This window comes from Leptopilina boulardi, unplaced genomic scaffold (genome assembly GCF_019393585.1).
Source record: "Leptopilina boulardi isolate dan_hultmark-lab unplaced genomic scaffold, ZJU_Lbou_2.1 LbouV2_278, whole genome shotgun sequence".
Classification (NCBI taxonomy): Eukaryota; Metazoa; Arthropoda; class Insecta; order Hymenoptera; family Figitidae; genus Leptopilina; species Leptopilina boulardi.
This window is the reverse complement of record NW_026137838.1, coordinates 4,886,497-4,903,691: the sequence shown is the minus strand read 5'-3', so window position 1 is coordinate 4,903,691 and position 17,195 is coordinate 4,886,497. Positions and strand designations below refer to the sequence as shown.

Sequence of the window (17,195 nt, the reverse complement as noted above, 5' to 3'; positions counted from 1 at the left end):
CTCAATTTTTTTTTTTTTAGTAAAAAAACTAAAACATGCTTAAATAATATTTATTGTAGGTGAAATATAATTTGAATAATTTTTATTTAATTTTTTTAAATTGAAAAAAAAATTCTAATAAAACGTGATTAAAGATAATTACTTTTTAAAAAAAAATTCCGAAAATATTGAATAATTTAGAACTAAATGAAGCATATATATAAGATGTAAAGGTAAAAACAAATTGGAACGAAAAGTTAATAAATGTGAGAAAAAAAATAGACCCTTTCAAATACCAACTTGGGATTTTTAATATTTTTAATGCGTTTTTTCAATGGTGGCTTTTATGAGGACACATAAAATTTAATGAAATGTATACGTTACGTTTCATATACTGTGGTTAACATTAAATTTAATGTGCTTGTGCGAAAAAAGCTTTCAATATCTATATAATAATAATGCCTTAAAGTTAAACACTTTTTTGTTTTAAAACTAAAAAAATAAATGAAAGGCGCATAGAAAGTAAAATTTTGAATGTCAAAATACCAATCGTTTTGAATTAAATAAAAAGAAGACGAATAATATTGAAATTAATTCAGGAATAATTTATTAAACCTTTTTTTAAATTTTCAAGTGAAATATTTCGAATATTCCACAGAAATACTTTATATATTTCTGTGGAATATTTGGAATATTTGGAATCCAGTGGAATATTCCCAATGTTTTAATGGAATATTCCGAATAATTCAGCCTAGGAAATTTTTTTTTTTTTTTTAAATTAAATTATTTTCGGTATTCAAAAAAATATGAAATATTGAATTAAAATTTCTTTTTATTCTTCTTTTGCAATATTTAACAAAGAAAAATTCTATTCATAATTTCGAATATTTATATATATAATAAAATTTTTTTTTTCTGTCTCTTAAAGTCTTGAGACAGTAAATCGCAAAGGAGAGTGACCTATAGAGTGAGAAAAATTTTTGCGCTCATTATTACGGGAAAATCAGAGGGTTACATATATAAAAATATATATATATATATAATATTTAATGTACATATGGTGGTGGGGTATTTGCAATATTTTACAACTTATGCCAATATAATGAAGTTGAGTGGAGGAATGCCGCAAAAGTTGGTATTGTTCATGAGCTATATAAGGTCTTTCTAGACACCGGAAAGTTGTAGAACGCGTTTCAATCCTTAGCCAGTAAACATGTGGTTCCTTGTGAGTAATATTTTGCCAAATTTTTTGAATTTTTATTTAATTTCATTTTTTCGCGTTGATTTTTTTTATATAAAAATATAATAATTTTGAAATTCGTATGACAAACAAAGAAAAACAAAAAAAAAATTATAATATCTGTGGTTTGTGAAATAAGTCCACTTTGATTCGCCGCAAAAGATGGAACGTTTTCTTACATAGTCGGGGCACAAAAAAAAATTTCATTTCGTAATTATGCAACAAGTGTTTAGTTCAATTATTTCAAAATTTTATTCATTTTATTATATTGAAATTTTTATATTGTTTTGTTTTATATTATATTATTTTTTATTATTTTATATTATTTTATTTTTTATTATTTTTTATTTCATATTATATTATTCTATATTTTATTTTATAAATTTAGTTTAAATTTATTTATTTAATTTATTTAAATTTAATTTTATAAATTTAAATTTATTTATTTATAAATTTTTATAATCTATTATTTTTTATTATTTTTATTTCATATTATATTATTTTAGATTTTATTTTATAAATTTTCATTTTTATTACTGATTTTATTATTTATTTCCTTATTCTATATTTTTTTTACAATTAAATACTTTTATTCTATTCTTTTTTATTTTCTTCAAATATCTGTTTTGCAATATTTTGCATTAAATATATTTTTTCATATTTCTCTGATAAATATTGGAAATTGGAAACTATTGGATCATATTTCTTTGATATAATTTACTGATTTTCTAATTTAATTTATTTATTTACACAATTTTTTAAATTGTTTTTTATTCGCAAATTTATTTGCCAATTTTTAATTTCTATTTTATTTGCAAGAAAAAATAAACAAACAGTCAATTAATTGAAATTTTATTTTCAGATTCTCGGATTTTGCCTGGCAGTGGCTCTTGCCGAACCAGTTCATATTCATTATGACACGACGCACTATCATGGACCACCTGCACCTCTCGATAAAATTGGAAGAGTTATTGACACACCGGAAGTGGCGCATGCGAAAGCAAAACATTTAGCGGCTTATGAAGCTGAAGCAGCTAAAGGTTCCTATTCATCGGGCAGTGAAGGTGGAAGTTCCGGTGGTGGTGGTGGTGGTGGTTCCGAGGGACATGAACATCATCATCATGTTGTACATCATTATCATGGACCACCAGCTCCATTGGATCATCATGGAAAAGTCATTGACACAAAAGAAGTTGAACACGCAAAAGCCCATCATTTCCATGCTTATCAAGAGGAATTAGCCAAGGTCAAACACTCCGAGCCTCATAGCTATATCTAAAAAAAAAAAAAAGAAATATTGCGGATTTAATTAATTTTTTTGCCTGTTTGATATGATACTCAAAACCATTAGAATTATTCATTAATTTTAATGGAACCCTGGTTATTGGAATTGGGAATAAATAGAAACACTCGATTTTTTTTTCTCATCCAAAGAAATCGTTAGTTGCTCCTTAGAAAAAAAAAGGAATCGAAAAGGTCAATTAAAATTTATTTTTTGAAAATTTTTTTTAGAAAAACTAGAAACCTGGTTATCGTAATTTCAACCATGATTTCTATTTTCTAAAATGTATTTTAGAGCTTTGATATTCTCTTTCTATTTTTTTTTTTGAAACAAAAAAAGTGATTCAAGCTCGATTCTATATATATAGTGGAGCATGAGATTCTTTTGCAATATATAGAAATGGTAAAGGGTGTTATAATTATAGTTCTGAGACTAGAGCTCAATTTTTTTTATTACGAATTTTGTATTTTTGAATAAAAAAAAAGTTATATTTTCTTATACACGATTGCTTTCTTTCTAACTTTTCCAAGTGGAGTGAAAATGTTCTCTTTTTCCCAAATTGTAAAAACGAAATTGTTTTTTTTTTTCAAATTTTATCTACAAGAAAAAATATTGTTTCATAAAAATCAACGATTATTTACAAAAGAAGTTAAAAATAAATTTCGAATATGAAAAAAATAGTTCTACATCCTGTGAAAGAGAAAAGAAAATTTTTTTTTTTTTTACTGTTAATGATTGATAAAATCAAATTGTTACAAAATTGTAACTTTCTTGAAGTAGACAAATGTTTATGGTGGTGTTGCTTAAACTTGTAATTTATGTAAACTTTATCTTTTACTCTAAACATTGTCAAGCTCTGTTTGTTTGTCGTCATCGAATAGAGAGAAAAAAAAAGAGTGAGTGAGAGAGAGAGAATGAAAAAATATTGGCGTTGTTATATTGTCATTGGAAAAATTCTTATCGCTTGAGACAACGTTTAAGATCATTTGTGCACCCGTTGAAAGCACAATTACGCTCACATTGTGTGCAGGACACCATTCGACCTGATCGACGAACCAGGACACAGGTTTCATGTTTATAAAGATATTTCATCATCGCACCCATTGCACTCTCATTTCACACTGAATTCCTCACACGCAAACAAAAAAGAAAAAAAAATTTACGAAACAATTAAAACCCTTCATAGATTAATATCGCGAGGCAAAGAATCATTATCAGTTTAATTATATGTATAGATAAAAGGATAGATAAAATTTAAAAAAAATATTATTTATCTACGATCCAAGAAAAATGTATTTTTATAATTTTTGTCAACTATTTTTTTGGACAGTTAAACATTTTTTTTTGTTAATTAGATCCGTTTGAGAAATTCTGAACAAGAATAAAAAAAAAAATGAAAAAAAGCGATGGAAATAATTTGGAAAATTTTTTAAAAAAATAATTATATTTATTTATTCATCTTTAGAAAAATATTAATTATAGAAAGTAAAATCCTTGTGTCTGACTATAGTATTTTCCTCATCTACTTGCGGAATAATTTACATTCTTTTTTTTATCACTTTCGTCCCAGATTATGAGCCGCACGACTTTGATCCCGTTATTTACACGTGGAAATGGTCTATTACGATTACATATGTGTTAAACGAGTTCGTTATACTACCTGATATTCAATTCGTCTAGAATAACAGTCTCCATGAGACTGTATTCAACAATTTTCTCAAGGTCGTTGTCATGAATTGCACAGTATTTACGAGCGCCATTGACATCAGTGAACTTACATAACAAATAAACATTTGTATCTTTATGGAATTTCCAATTATAATTATAATTCTCTCTATTTCCCTATTGAGAAAATTTTATATCTGGTACAGCGAAAGTTTTCGCGATTTTAATTAAAGATTTCAAACAATTAGAATTTTGTTTTTTTTTTGCTATTTTAATGAATTCTTTCGCTGGTCCAGGTAAATATTTTTTTTTAGAGCCGTTGGTATCAAAATTGAAGCTGTATAATTAGTTGAAAAATATTAAATAAATGAAACTCGTCAATATTTGAAAATTCGATTTTTTTTTAATTGAAGCTAGTGAAAAAAAATTTATTTGATTCAAATAAATAAGTAAATAAATAAGAAAATAAATAAATGTATAAATAAATTAGTAAGTAAATAAATAAATAAATAAGTAAACGAATAAATAAATAAGAAAATAAATAATAAAATAAATAATAAAATAAATAATAAAATAAATAAATAATAACAAATAAATTAATTAACTTGACTATTATCAAACAAATATTTACTAGTATTAAATAATATTATTCGAGTAAATTAAAATACAAAAATTATTGGTTCATATACAGAAATTATTTCAAATAAAGTTTAATTAATTCAGATAAAAATTTATTTGGTTCTAATAAATATTCATTTGCTACCGCGGTCAAGTAACCGATTAAATTTGAATAAAATAAAATTTTATATCTGGTACAGCGAAAGTTTTCGCGATTCTAATTAAAGATTTCAAATAATTAGAATTTTTTTTTGCTATTTTAATGAATTCTTTCGCTGGTCCAGGTAAATATTTTTTTTAGAGCCGTTGGTATCAAAATTAAAGCTGTATAATTAGTTGGAAAATATTAAATAAATGAAACTCGTCAATATTTGAAAATTTGATTTTTTTTTAATTGAAGCTAGTGAAAAAAAATTTATTTGATTCAAATAAATAAATAAATAAGAAAATAAATAAATAAATAAATTAGTAAGTAAATAAATAAATAAATAAGTAAAGAAGTAAACGAATAAATAAATAAGTAAATAAATAATAAAATAAATAAATAATAAAAAAAATTAATTAACTTGACTATTATCAAATAAATATTTACTAGTATTAAATAATATTATTCGAGTCAATTAAAATACAAAAATTATTGGTTCATATACAGAAATTATTTCAAATAAATTTTAATTAATTCAGATAAAAATTTATTTGGTTCTAATAAATATTCATTTGCTACTGCGGTCAAGTAACCGATTAAATTTGAATAAAATAAAATTTTTTTCACTGCTTTATTCATCAAATAAAATAATAACTAAAATTAAAAATCCTCTTTAAGAACACCTTTAATGTAAAAAAAAAATTTTACTAAAATGTCAAAAAAATTACAAAATCATTTTTGAAAATTCACTCTTCAAAAAAATATTTATTAACTTACTAGCAAAATCATAAATAAATTCTAAATATTACATAAACATTATTTAAAAAAAAATTGAAATTTTACAAGCTAAAAATTATATTTTGCAAAAAGAAGAAGAAAAAAAAATTTTTTTCTCCATAAAATATCAAGCACGTGAAATAAACTTCAAAGTCATTGCAGAAGATATAGGTAAGTTTAATGGTGTAATAAATATAAATATTTTGTAAAGCCTAAAAATAGAAAACTAGATTGAAAAATAACTTTCGATTTGAAATCGATTAAATTCTAAAAATCGCACAATATATGGGGAAGAGAGAGAGAGACAAAAAGAGAGAGAGAGAGAAAGAATTAAAGAAGTGGGTTTTCAAAAGCGAAAGGTCGATAATGATGCTTGCATTAGATTATTATGCAAGGAATTTTATATTGCGTCACAATAGACAATATTCGAGTGTTATCAAACTTTTCGCATTTTTACAAACCACAAGAATTTATTGCAATGCACAACTGCCAATTATTTGTAAATATGGATGAATGAACAATCTCATGTAACTCCCTATCTTAAATAGAATTTTTTTTTTTGGTTTTTTTTTATTTACAATTATTACATATAGGTAAAAATGCAAAAATTTACAAAATATATTACAATAGTAATAAATTTGAAAAAATTGAAGCTATATATATTTATTTGAATTGACTATTTGGTAGCTTCAATTTTTTGTTGACCAATCAATGGTACAATCAATAGTAGTTAATTAAAAATTATTTTTCATTTCAAACTAAATAAAAAAGAAATTTATTTGTTTCTAATAATCGTTTACTTGACTATTATCAAATAAATATTTTTTTGAACCAAATAATTTCCGAGACCAAATATAATTGAATCAAATAATCTTTATTTATAATAATTATTTTTTATTTTTAATTTCAAACTAATCAATAAAAAAAAATCTATTTGATTCTAATAATCGTTTACTTGACTATTATCAAATAAATATTTTTTTGAATCAAATAATTTCCGAGATCAAATATAATTGAATCAAATAATTGTATTTGAACTAATAATTGCTGTATTTAAAACAAATATAATTAAATTGTCTCAAATAATAATTAGTAATTAAAAAAAAAAATTTATTCGCTACAAATAAATATTTAGTTGATAAGAATAAATATTTCCATGATACAAATAAATATTTAATTGATAACACTAAAGCAACCGATTATTTGCATCAATAATAATTAAAAATTATTCTCCTTGAATTGCTTTAAAAGATTATCTATATAGGTGATTTTGCAAATGCAATCTGCAGCTTATATATTCGATCCTAATCTAATCGCAAAGATCAAAAATTTTATGTATGCAATTTAATATTATACGATGCTTTATAGTTATTATAAACACGTGTATTACATTAGTTGAACATGACTCGTATAACCATAAAAAGAAGCAGAATTCATAAATAACCAAAGTTAAATATTTCAGGTTTGAGTATATTACTTTTAAATTTATAGAGTAATAAATATATCGTTATGGTGTAATTCGAGCAGACAATAGAACACATGAATATACACGGTTACTGATATATAGGAAAAGTGTTTATATTCGCAAGATACAAATTTTCAACAATACCATTTGATAATAGTTACTGTATAATTTATAAGACAATTATTTGTATAAGCCAATTTTTATTGTAACTATATTAGAAATTGAAGATTTAGCTACCATAATAGTTGAAACGATTTATTAGTTAGTTATACGTTGGTACCAGTTAGTTTGGTATCAGTAAAATTGGTACCAGTTACTTTGGTACCAATTAGTTTGGTTCCAGTTATTTTAGTACTAGTTATTTGGTACCACTAACTTTGGTACGACAAACTTTGATACTAATTACTTTGGTACCACTAACTTTGATACTAATAACTTTGGTACCACAAACTTTGATACTTATTACTTTGGTACCATTAACTTTGGTATCACTAAGTTTGGTACCAATTACTTTGGTACCACTAACTTTGGTACCAATTACTTTGGTACCACTAACTTTGGTACCAATTAATTTGGTACCACTAACTTTGGTACCAATTACTTTGGTACCCCTAACTTTGATACTAATTACTTTGGTACCACTAACTTTGATACTAATTACTTTGGTACCATTAACTTTGGTACCACTAACTTTGGTACCAATTACTTTGGAACCCCTAACTTTGATACTAATTACTTTGGTACCACTAACTTTGATACTAATTACTTTGGTACCATTAACTTTGGTACCACTAACTTTGGTACCAATTACTTTGGTACCCCTAACTTTGATACTAATTACTTTGGTACCACTAACTTTGATACTAATTACTTTGGTACCATTAACTTTGGTACCACTAACTTTGGTACCAATTACTTTGGTACCCCTAACTTTGATACTAATTACTTTGGTACCACTAACTTTGATACTAATTACTTTGGTACCATTAACTTTGGTACCACTAACTTTGGTACCAATTACTTTGGTACCACTAACTTTGATACTAATTACTTTGGTACCACTAACTTTGATACTAATTACTTTAGTACCTTTAACTTTGGTACCACTAACTTTGGTACCAATTACTTTGGTATCACTAACTTTGGTACCAATTACTTTGGTACCACTAACTTTAGTACCAATTACTTTGGTACCAGTCAATTGGTACCAGTTAATTATTACGGTACCAGTTACTTTGGTACCATTAAGTTACTATGGTACCAGTTACTTTGGTACTAGTTATGTTGGTACAAGTTACTTCAGTACTAGTTATTTTAGTACCAAATAGTTATAATGGTACCCGTTACGGTGGTACCAGTTAGTTATAATGATAGCAGTTACTTTGGTACCCGTAAGGTTGGTACCAGTTATGATTGTACCAGTTACTTTGGTAACAATTAGTTTGGTACTAGTTACTTTGGAACCAGATATTTAGTACCACTAACTTTGGTACCAGTTAATTACTATGGTACCAGTTAATTTGGTACCACTTTGTTATTATGGTACCAGTTACTTTGGTACCAGTAACTTTGGTGCTAGTTATTTTGTTACCAGTTGCTTCAGTACTAGTTACATGGTACCAGTTAGTTTCTGTGGTACCAGTTACTTTGGTACCAGTTACTGTGGTACCAGTTACTATGGTACCAGTTACTTTGGTACCAATTAGTTTGGTACTAGTTACTTTGGAACCAGATATTTAGTACCTCTAACTTTGGTACCACTAACTTTGGTACCACTAACTTTGGTACCACTAACTTTGGTACCACTAACTTTGGTACCACTAACTTTGGGACCACTAACTTTGGAACCATTTTTTTGGTACCACTAAATTTGGTACCAGTTAATTACTATGGTACCAGTTACATTGGTACTAGTTACTTTGGTACCAATTACTTTGGGACCAGTTAGAATAGTTGCAACAAAATTTGAACATTAATTAATAATAAAATAAAAGAAGTATAATAATAATAAAATAATAATAATAAAATAATAATAATAAAATAATAATAATAAAATAATAATAATAAAATAATAATAATAAATAAATAAATAATAAATTAAATACTACCTAATGAAATAAAATAATTAAAATTAAAATTTTTAAATTGTCACGAAAAAATTTTCGAATTTGTCAAAATTATTGCTTAAGAGGAATTTTTTGAGAAAGAAAAAAAATTTCTATTAATATACATATATACATATTAAATGTCCGATATCAATAAGTGATTATTACACGTTATATTAGAAGGGGTGGGGGTGGAAGAAAAAGGAGAGCACATTTTCTTGGGTGTGGTGTCGATGAGAAATGCGGTGGGGTGATGGCAGGCGATTGTCGAGAACCTCTATAAATTGACGGATCCTTGAATGCAACAGTCATGTGAACTTTGTATCTTCGTTACAAGCTATCAACTGATTAATCAGTGTTGAGAGAGATACGAAAAAAAGAAGAAGAAAAAAAATAATTCCAGATTCACTGAATTCAACATGTTTCTATTAGTGAGTATTATAAAAGTGACTCATATATTTCTTCCGCATGATAATGAAGAAATTAGTGAAGTGTAACAGTGTCCATTGAACTTGATTATTTAATTAAAGGATTATACAATAATTTACGGTAGATTTTTTTTTCTTTTATTTTTCACAATTCTTCATTTCCATGGAATCAACTAATGAAAATTTTTTAAAATGATTAAAATAGTAAAAAAAAATGAATAAATAATCAATCATTTTTTTAAAATTATTAGTAACAATTAATTAATCAGTAAATAAATATTAATTTATTGTTAATTAATTATTGATACTATTGATTAATTTTTTATGCAAATAAATAATAATATAAATTAATTATATGTATTATTTATTTATTATTAATTAGTACTAATTACTAATTAATGGCTAATAAATTATTATTAATTGTTTAATTAATTATTATGAATTTATAACGAATTATTAATTAATTAATTATTAATTACTTATTATTAATTAATTTTTTATGCAAATAAATAATAGTGTAAAATAATTATTTATATGTATTATTTATTATTAATTAATTATTATTATTAATTTTTCTTAATTAATAATTTATTATTAATTTTAAAATATTCGTTCAGGTTCTTTTGGCCTCAGTCTCGATGGTATTTGGAGCACCACAATGGTATGGGGGTGCACCTATTGGATACGGTCACAATCCAGCACCATTGGGACCGGATGGTAGAGTTGTTGATACACCGGAAGTGGCACAATTAAAATCAGCTCATTTGTCAGCTTTAGCTGAAGCTGCTGCTCGAGCTCCCTCAGGTCCTGCGGGGCCCTACGATGGACATTCTTCTTATCCTGCGGGAAATTACGTTTCCCATTACAGGTAAAAATTTGGAAATTTTTGAAAAATTAATTCTCCCTTCAAAAAAAAAAAAATAAATAAATTTAATTGTCATCAATTAATTATAGCTTCAATTAATTGTAGCTTAATTTTTTTTGTAGTTACAATAAAAGAAACGAAGAAATAATTATTGCATCGAATAATAGTAGCTGTAATTAATTGTAGCTTCAATTTTTTTTGTAGTTACAATAAAAAGAAGCTACAAATAAATTGATACTTCAAATAATAATAGCTTAATTGTAGCTTCAATTTTTTGTGGTTGCAATAAAAAAGAAACAAGAAATAATGATAGCTTCAAATAATAATAGTTTAAAATAATTTATAGCTTCAATTATTTGTAAGTACAATGAAATGAAGCTAAAAATAAAATCAGTAACTTTTAATTTATTCCAGTTACAATAAAAAATAACTTCATTTTATTGTACTTGCAATCAAAAATAGCTTCAATTTATTTAACTGGTAATTAAAAATAGCTTTAATTATTGATAGTTTTAATTAACAGTAATCGTGATTATTAATAGCTTCAATTTTTTATAGTTACAATAAAAATAATCTACAAATAATGGATCCTTCAAATAAATAATTGCTTTAATTAATCGTAGCTTCAATTATTAATAATTACAACGAAAATGAAGCTAAAAATCAATTTTCAAAAATATCTTCAATATTCTGGTAGTTCTTTAAAAATAAAAATTTCGCAAAATGATAATTTTATTATTTCTTATCATCACTAATTGAAAAAAAATATTTATTAAAATTTTTTTTAGTCAATAATTAATTAATTACAATAAATTAATTAATTAAAAATTATTTTTGTATTAATTATAGTGGACCTCCAGCACCTTTGGGACATGATGGAAGAGTAGTTGACACACCGGAAGTGCAAGCAGCGAAAGCACATCATTTTGCACTTTACAATGCTGAAGCACAAAAAGCAGCAGTCGCTGCACCCGCTGGACCAGGAGGCTGGAATCCAGCATGGAATGGTGACTGGAATGGACACTATGGACAATATTAGGAAATGAAAAATAATAATTAAAAAAAAAAAAAAACTAATTTCGACCTGGAATAAACATTTGAAACAATATATATTGAAAGAAGATAAAAATTCTTTCATTATAATAATTTATCGTATATAAAACTACCTCTCGATGGAAAGACTCAAAGCTCGACAATATAAAATCGTCTAAGATCCATTTTTTTTTAATCGATCTTTTTTTTATACTTGAAAAATATTAGAGTTTTCTATTATTTAAAGGCTGATGATTAGACGATTTGCTTATGAATAAAAAACGAAAAAAAAAATTGAAACTTTCCTTTAGATCTCTATATATGCTTGTTTTTTGTTCCTCTCCAAACATTTGAAATGCTAGTAATATTGCTGTTTCTTCCATTTTTAAATTATTTTTAAAAAATATTTTTTTTCATCAAAAATGACAAATAATATTTTTAAAAAGTAAATTATTATATTCATTATTGTCTTTAATAGTATAATAAATAATAATAACTAATTACAATAATTACAAATTATTAAAAAAAAGTGGAAAATTCGGAAAGTTTTATTTTTGCGTTACATTTAAAAAAAGATTTATTTAAAAATAAAATTAGAAAAGGAAGAAATGCTTCGATGTATATGTAATATTAATTTGCTTTCGGTGATTGGATTTAAAAATTTCTTTTCTATAAATAAATGTTGTAAATAATGATATTACTTGCTTTCAGCGATATTTTTTTTTTGATAAAGAATTATAAACAAATTAAAATATTAGAAAAAATTGTAAAAAAAAAAAAATTTTCTTGTTAATTTTACAAAATTGTTTAATTTAAGATATTGTTCATTATTTCATGGTTACGGTGTTTGGTGCTCATTTTAGTTGTAAATATTATGTAATTATTGTATTTTAACACATGTTACAGTAATTTTATACTCCAATAAAAATTACGAACCTTAACATTTTTTCTTTATGTATTTAAAATTCTGTTTCCTTTGTTCCATTATCTAATATTCATTCTATATTTAATTGCAGCATTTTTTTAAAATAAATTAAATTATTTTATTTTAATATTAAAATTTTTTTTGTTTATTTTACTTGTGAAATAAATTGTTTTTTATTATGTAAAACAATTTAAAGTTACTTTGGTAACAGTTACTATGGGACCAGTTGCTTTGGTACCAATTAGTTCGGTACCAGTTACGTTGGTACCAGTTACTTTGGTACCACTAACTTTGGTATCAGTTACGTTGGTACCAGTTAGTTTGGTACCGGTTACGTTGGTACCAGTTACTTTGGTACCAGTCAGTTACTATGGTACTAGTTACTTTGGTACCACTAACTTTGGTACCAGTTAGTTTGGTGCCGGTTACGTTGGTACCAGTTACTTTGGTACCAGTCAGTTACTATGGTACTTGTTACTTTGGTACCACTAACTTTGGTACCACTAACTTTGGTACCAGTTAGTTTGGTACCAGTTACGTTGGTACCAGTTACTTTGGTACCAGTCAGTTACTATGGTACTAGTTACTTTGGTACCACTAACTTTGGTACCAGTTAGTTTGGTACCGGTTACGTTGGTACCAGTTACTTTGGTACCAGTCATTTACTATGTACTAGTTATTTTGGTACCACTAACTTTGGTACCAGTTACGTTGGTACCAGTTACTTTGGTACAAGTTACTTTGGTACAAGTTACTTTGGTACCACTAACTTTGGTACCACTAACTTTGGTACCACTAACTTTGGTACCAGTTAGTTTGGTGCCGGTTACGTTGGTACCAGTTACTTTGGTACCAGTCAGTTACTATGGTACTTGTTACTTTGGTACCACTAACTTTGGTACCACTAACTTTGGTACCAGTTAGTTTGGTACCAGTTACGTTGGTACCAGTTACTTTGGTACCAGTCAGTTACTATGGTACTAGTTACTTTGGTACCACTAACTTTGGTACCAGTTAGTTTGGTACCGGTTACGTTGGTACCAGTTACTTTGGTACCAGTCATTTACTATGTACTAGTTATTTTGGTACCACTAACTTTGGTACCAGTTACGTTGGTACCAGTTACTTTGGTACAAGTTACTTTGGTACAAGTTACTTTGGTACCACTAACTTTGGTACCACTAACTTTGGTACCACTAACTTTGGTACCAGTTACGTTGGTACCACTAACTTTGGTACCAGTTAGTTTGGTACCAGTTACGTTGGTACCAGTTACGTTGGTACCAGTTACTTTGGTACCAGTCAGTTACTATGGTACTAGTTACTTTGGTACCACTAACTTTGGTACCAGTTAGTTTGGTACCAGTTACGTTGGTACCAGTTACTTTGGTACCAGTCAGTTACTATGGTACTAGTTACTTTGGTACCACTAACTTTGGTACCAGTTAGTTTGGTACCGGTTACGTTGGTACCAGTTACTTTGGTACCAGTCATTTACTATGTACTAGTTATTTTGGTACCACTAACTTTGGTACCAGTTACGTTGGTACCAGTTACTTTGGTACAAGTTACTTTGGTACAAGTTACTTTGGCACAAGTTACTTTGGTACAAGTTACTTTGGTACAAGTTACTTTGGTACTAGTTACTTTGGTACCACAAACTTTGGTACCAGTTACGTTGGTACCAGTTAGTTTGGTACCGTTTACGTTGGTACCAATTAGTTATTATGGTACCAGTTACTTTGGTACCAGTTAGTTTGGTACCATTTTTTAATTTAACGAATTTTTTTTGTTAATAAAATAAAAAATAATCGTTACAGTAAAAAGGAAAATTGATGCCGTCTTCTTTTTTTTATCAAAAAAGAATTCTAATGGTGAGGTCAAAAAGTTTATGCGTCTCATTGGTTACTTGAATGTTGTTAGATATATATTTTCTATTTTGTTCTTTTTGGTTTTTTTTTCTATCGATAAACAAAAGTACGAAACCGGTTTTGTTTTCTTATCTTGAACGATTGTTTTCTTAGACAGTAGCGCATGAACAACAAAAGCAAGCAAGGACATGATTGTTCATGCCTGACGAGGAATGCATCTCTCTAGTAGACCACTTTTCGCTATCATTAACAATCTCAATTTCGATTCATGTCACGGGCGTGTTAATGCACGTGAATACCTATGTTAATCGGAAAATTTCAATTATTTACTCTTGTATATATTTATATTAATATTACCATCGCAAATTATTATTTACCTTTCAAAATATATAATTTCAACAGGAAATCTATTAACATTATATTATTTGCACGTACATCGTTAAATTATACTTTCACGTGTATAATATATATATAATATTAAAACAATTGAATTATTTCAAAAAAATATATTAAAAAATAGTTTAGAAAGAAATTTTTAAATATTTTAAAAATAGTTAAAGTTTAGAATATCTTAAATTTCTTTTTTGTATTATTCAATTATTAGTAGTTTTAATTTATACTAATCGTGATTATGAATAGCTTCAATTATTATTGGTAGTTTAATTTTTTACTTAAAGTGTTTATTAATAGTTTCAATTTTTTTCTATTTCTAATTAAAAATAGCTTCAATTATTCATAGTTAAAATTTGTTATCCTAATCGTGATTATTAATAGCTTAAATTATTGATCGTTTTAATCGATTCTCGTTCAGAGTAAATAGTAGTTTTGCAAAAGAAAAAAAAAATTCATAAAATATAATTAAATTTTCCCGGAAAGAATTTAATAACTATATATATATATATATGATACGTGAATTGTGGCAAATGCCGACGAATATTGTTATCGCGAGTTTGTGTCGATATTGCGTAAGGGAGTTCAAACTGGGAGTGCTCTTCCTTTCGATTTCTCATTGGCTGACGCCCACCTACTCACCTACTTTGTTACCAACCTACCTACTTAGTTTACCTACCCACCTACCTACATACTTAGTGTAGGATAGAGCTTTTCAATCTAACTCCATCTCTCTCTTTTACTCTTTCTCTTTCTTCGTCTTTCACTCTCAGGAAAACCGAAAGTGAACTCTCAATGACCTACGAGTGCGACAACGATGATTTATCTAGATTCAACTGACACATACACACATATAAGTAATTTTTTTTAAAAATATTTTATTACATTAACTCATATTGTGCAACTCTCGCCTCGACGAGAGTGTAAAAAAAAATTTCCCGTTTTAAAATTAAATTTATCGTTTTGGTATAAGATAATTTGCTAAGAGTTACTTTGGTACCAGTTACGTTGGTACTAGTTACTTTGGTACCTGTTACTTTGGTACCACTAACTTTGGTACCACTTAATTTACACCAGTTACTTTGGTACCAATTAGTTTGGTACCAGTTACTATGGTACCACTAACTCTAATACGAGTAACATTGGTACTAGTAACATTGGTACCAATTACTTCGGTTCCAACTACTTTGGTACCAGTTACTTTGGTACCAGTTACGTTGGTACCAGTTACTATGGTACCAGTTACATTGGTACCAGTTACTTCGGTTCCAACTACTTTGGTACCAGTTACTTTGGTACCAGTTACTGTGGTACCAGTTACATTGGTACCAGTTACTTCCGTTCCAACTACTTTGGTACCAGTTATGTTGGTACCAGTTAATTATTATGATACCAGTTACGTTGGTACCACTTACTTCGGTTCCAACTACTTTGGTACCATTTACTTTGGTACCAGTTACGTTGGTACCAGTTAGTTATTATGGTACTAATTACTTTGGTTCCAACTACGTTGGTACCAGTTTCTTTGGTTCCAACTACGTTGTGCCAGTTAGTTATTATGGTACCAGTTACATTGGTACCAGTTACTTTGGTTCTAACTACGTTGGTACCAGTTAGTTATTATGGTACTAGTTACGTTGGTACCAGTTACATTGGTACCAGTTACTTCCGTTTTAACTACTTTGGTACCAGTTATGTTGGTACCAGTTAATTATTATGATACCAGTTACGTTGGTACCAGTTAGTTCATGTGGTACCAGTTACGATGGTACCAATTATTTTGGTAATATTTAGTTACTACGGTACCAATCTATTTGGTATCCGTTGCTACAGTACGCAATGTCATGCTAATGGTAAAAGAAGAAAAAATTGACTTTACAATGTATCTTGAAATAATAGACAAAATGATCTTTTATTTTATTATTTTTTTTATTTTTATAATTTATTTTATTTGTAAAAAAATACTATAAAAAATTAAGAGTACAATTTTTTAATTTTAGTAAATGGAATTATAGGCAGCTGGTTGTCCAACAAGTGATGCAGCATAAGCGTGAGCTTTCATGTGTGCTGCTTTGGCCTCTGCAACTTCCGGTGTATCGATAACTCTACCATCGGGACCCAATGGTGCCAATGGTCCATTATAGGTTGCAGGCACATTATGTGTGTAGGACAAATGAATCGGCGAAGAATAAACGAAATTCCTTCTTGTTGCATCGTAATTCATTTGTGGTCGATAATTATTGTAACTGTTACTTATCGCTTGATTGTAGGATGATAATTTTCCCTGTGCGATCTGCGAAACAAAAAAAAATCAATTGTTTTTCATTTTTTTTAAATATTTTTTTCATTTATTTTTTTTGTAATATTTCTTATAATATTTTTTCTTAAGAATAGTAATTTATTTTTTT

The 17,195-nt window shown here is 27.0% G+C and overlaps 3 protein-coding genes across 3 annotated transcripts in view; 2 read left to right on the top strand and 1 right to left on the bottom strand.

Annotated features, from left to right (window-relative positions):
* Nucleotides 1–17,195, bottom strand: part of LOC127281894 (uncharacterized) — a 32,168-nt gene that overhangs the window by 10,331 nt on the left and 4,642 nt on the right. Inside the window, exons 3-5 of the mRNA XM_051305868.1 lie at nt 16,790–17,080; nt 10,407–10,544; nt 4,162–4,274 (exon numbers count right to left, since the gene is read on the bottom strand). Coding sequence (XP_051161825.1) covers nt 4,162–4,274; nt 10,407–10,544; nt 16,790–17,080 — 542 coding nt within the window. The remainder of the gene's footprint in view (nt 1–4,161; nt 4,275–10,406; nt 10,545–16,789; nt 17,081–17,195) is intronic.
* LOC127281883 (uncharacterized) lies at nt 1,070–3,001 on the top strand. Its single transcript, XM_051305858.1, has 2 exons — nt 1,070–1,204; nt 2,082–3,001. The coding sequence occupies exons 1-2, from the start codon at nt 1,193–1,195 to the stop codon at nt 2,496–2,498; spliced, it is 429 nt and encodes a 142-aa protein (XP_051161815.1). The 5' UTR covers nt 1,070–1,192; the 3' UTR covers nt 2,499–3,001.
* Nucleotides 9,545–11,919, top strand: LOC127281882 (pupal cuticle protein-like). The gene is made up of 3 exons (XM_051305857.1): nt 9,545–9,707; nt 10,322–10,572; nt 11,419–11,919. The coding sequence occupies exons 1-3, from the start codon at nt 9,696–9,698 to the stop codon at nt 11,606–11,608; spliced, it is 453 nt and encodes a 150-aa protein (XP_051161814.1). The 5' UTR covers nt 9,545–9,695; the 3' UTR covers nt 11,609–11,919.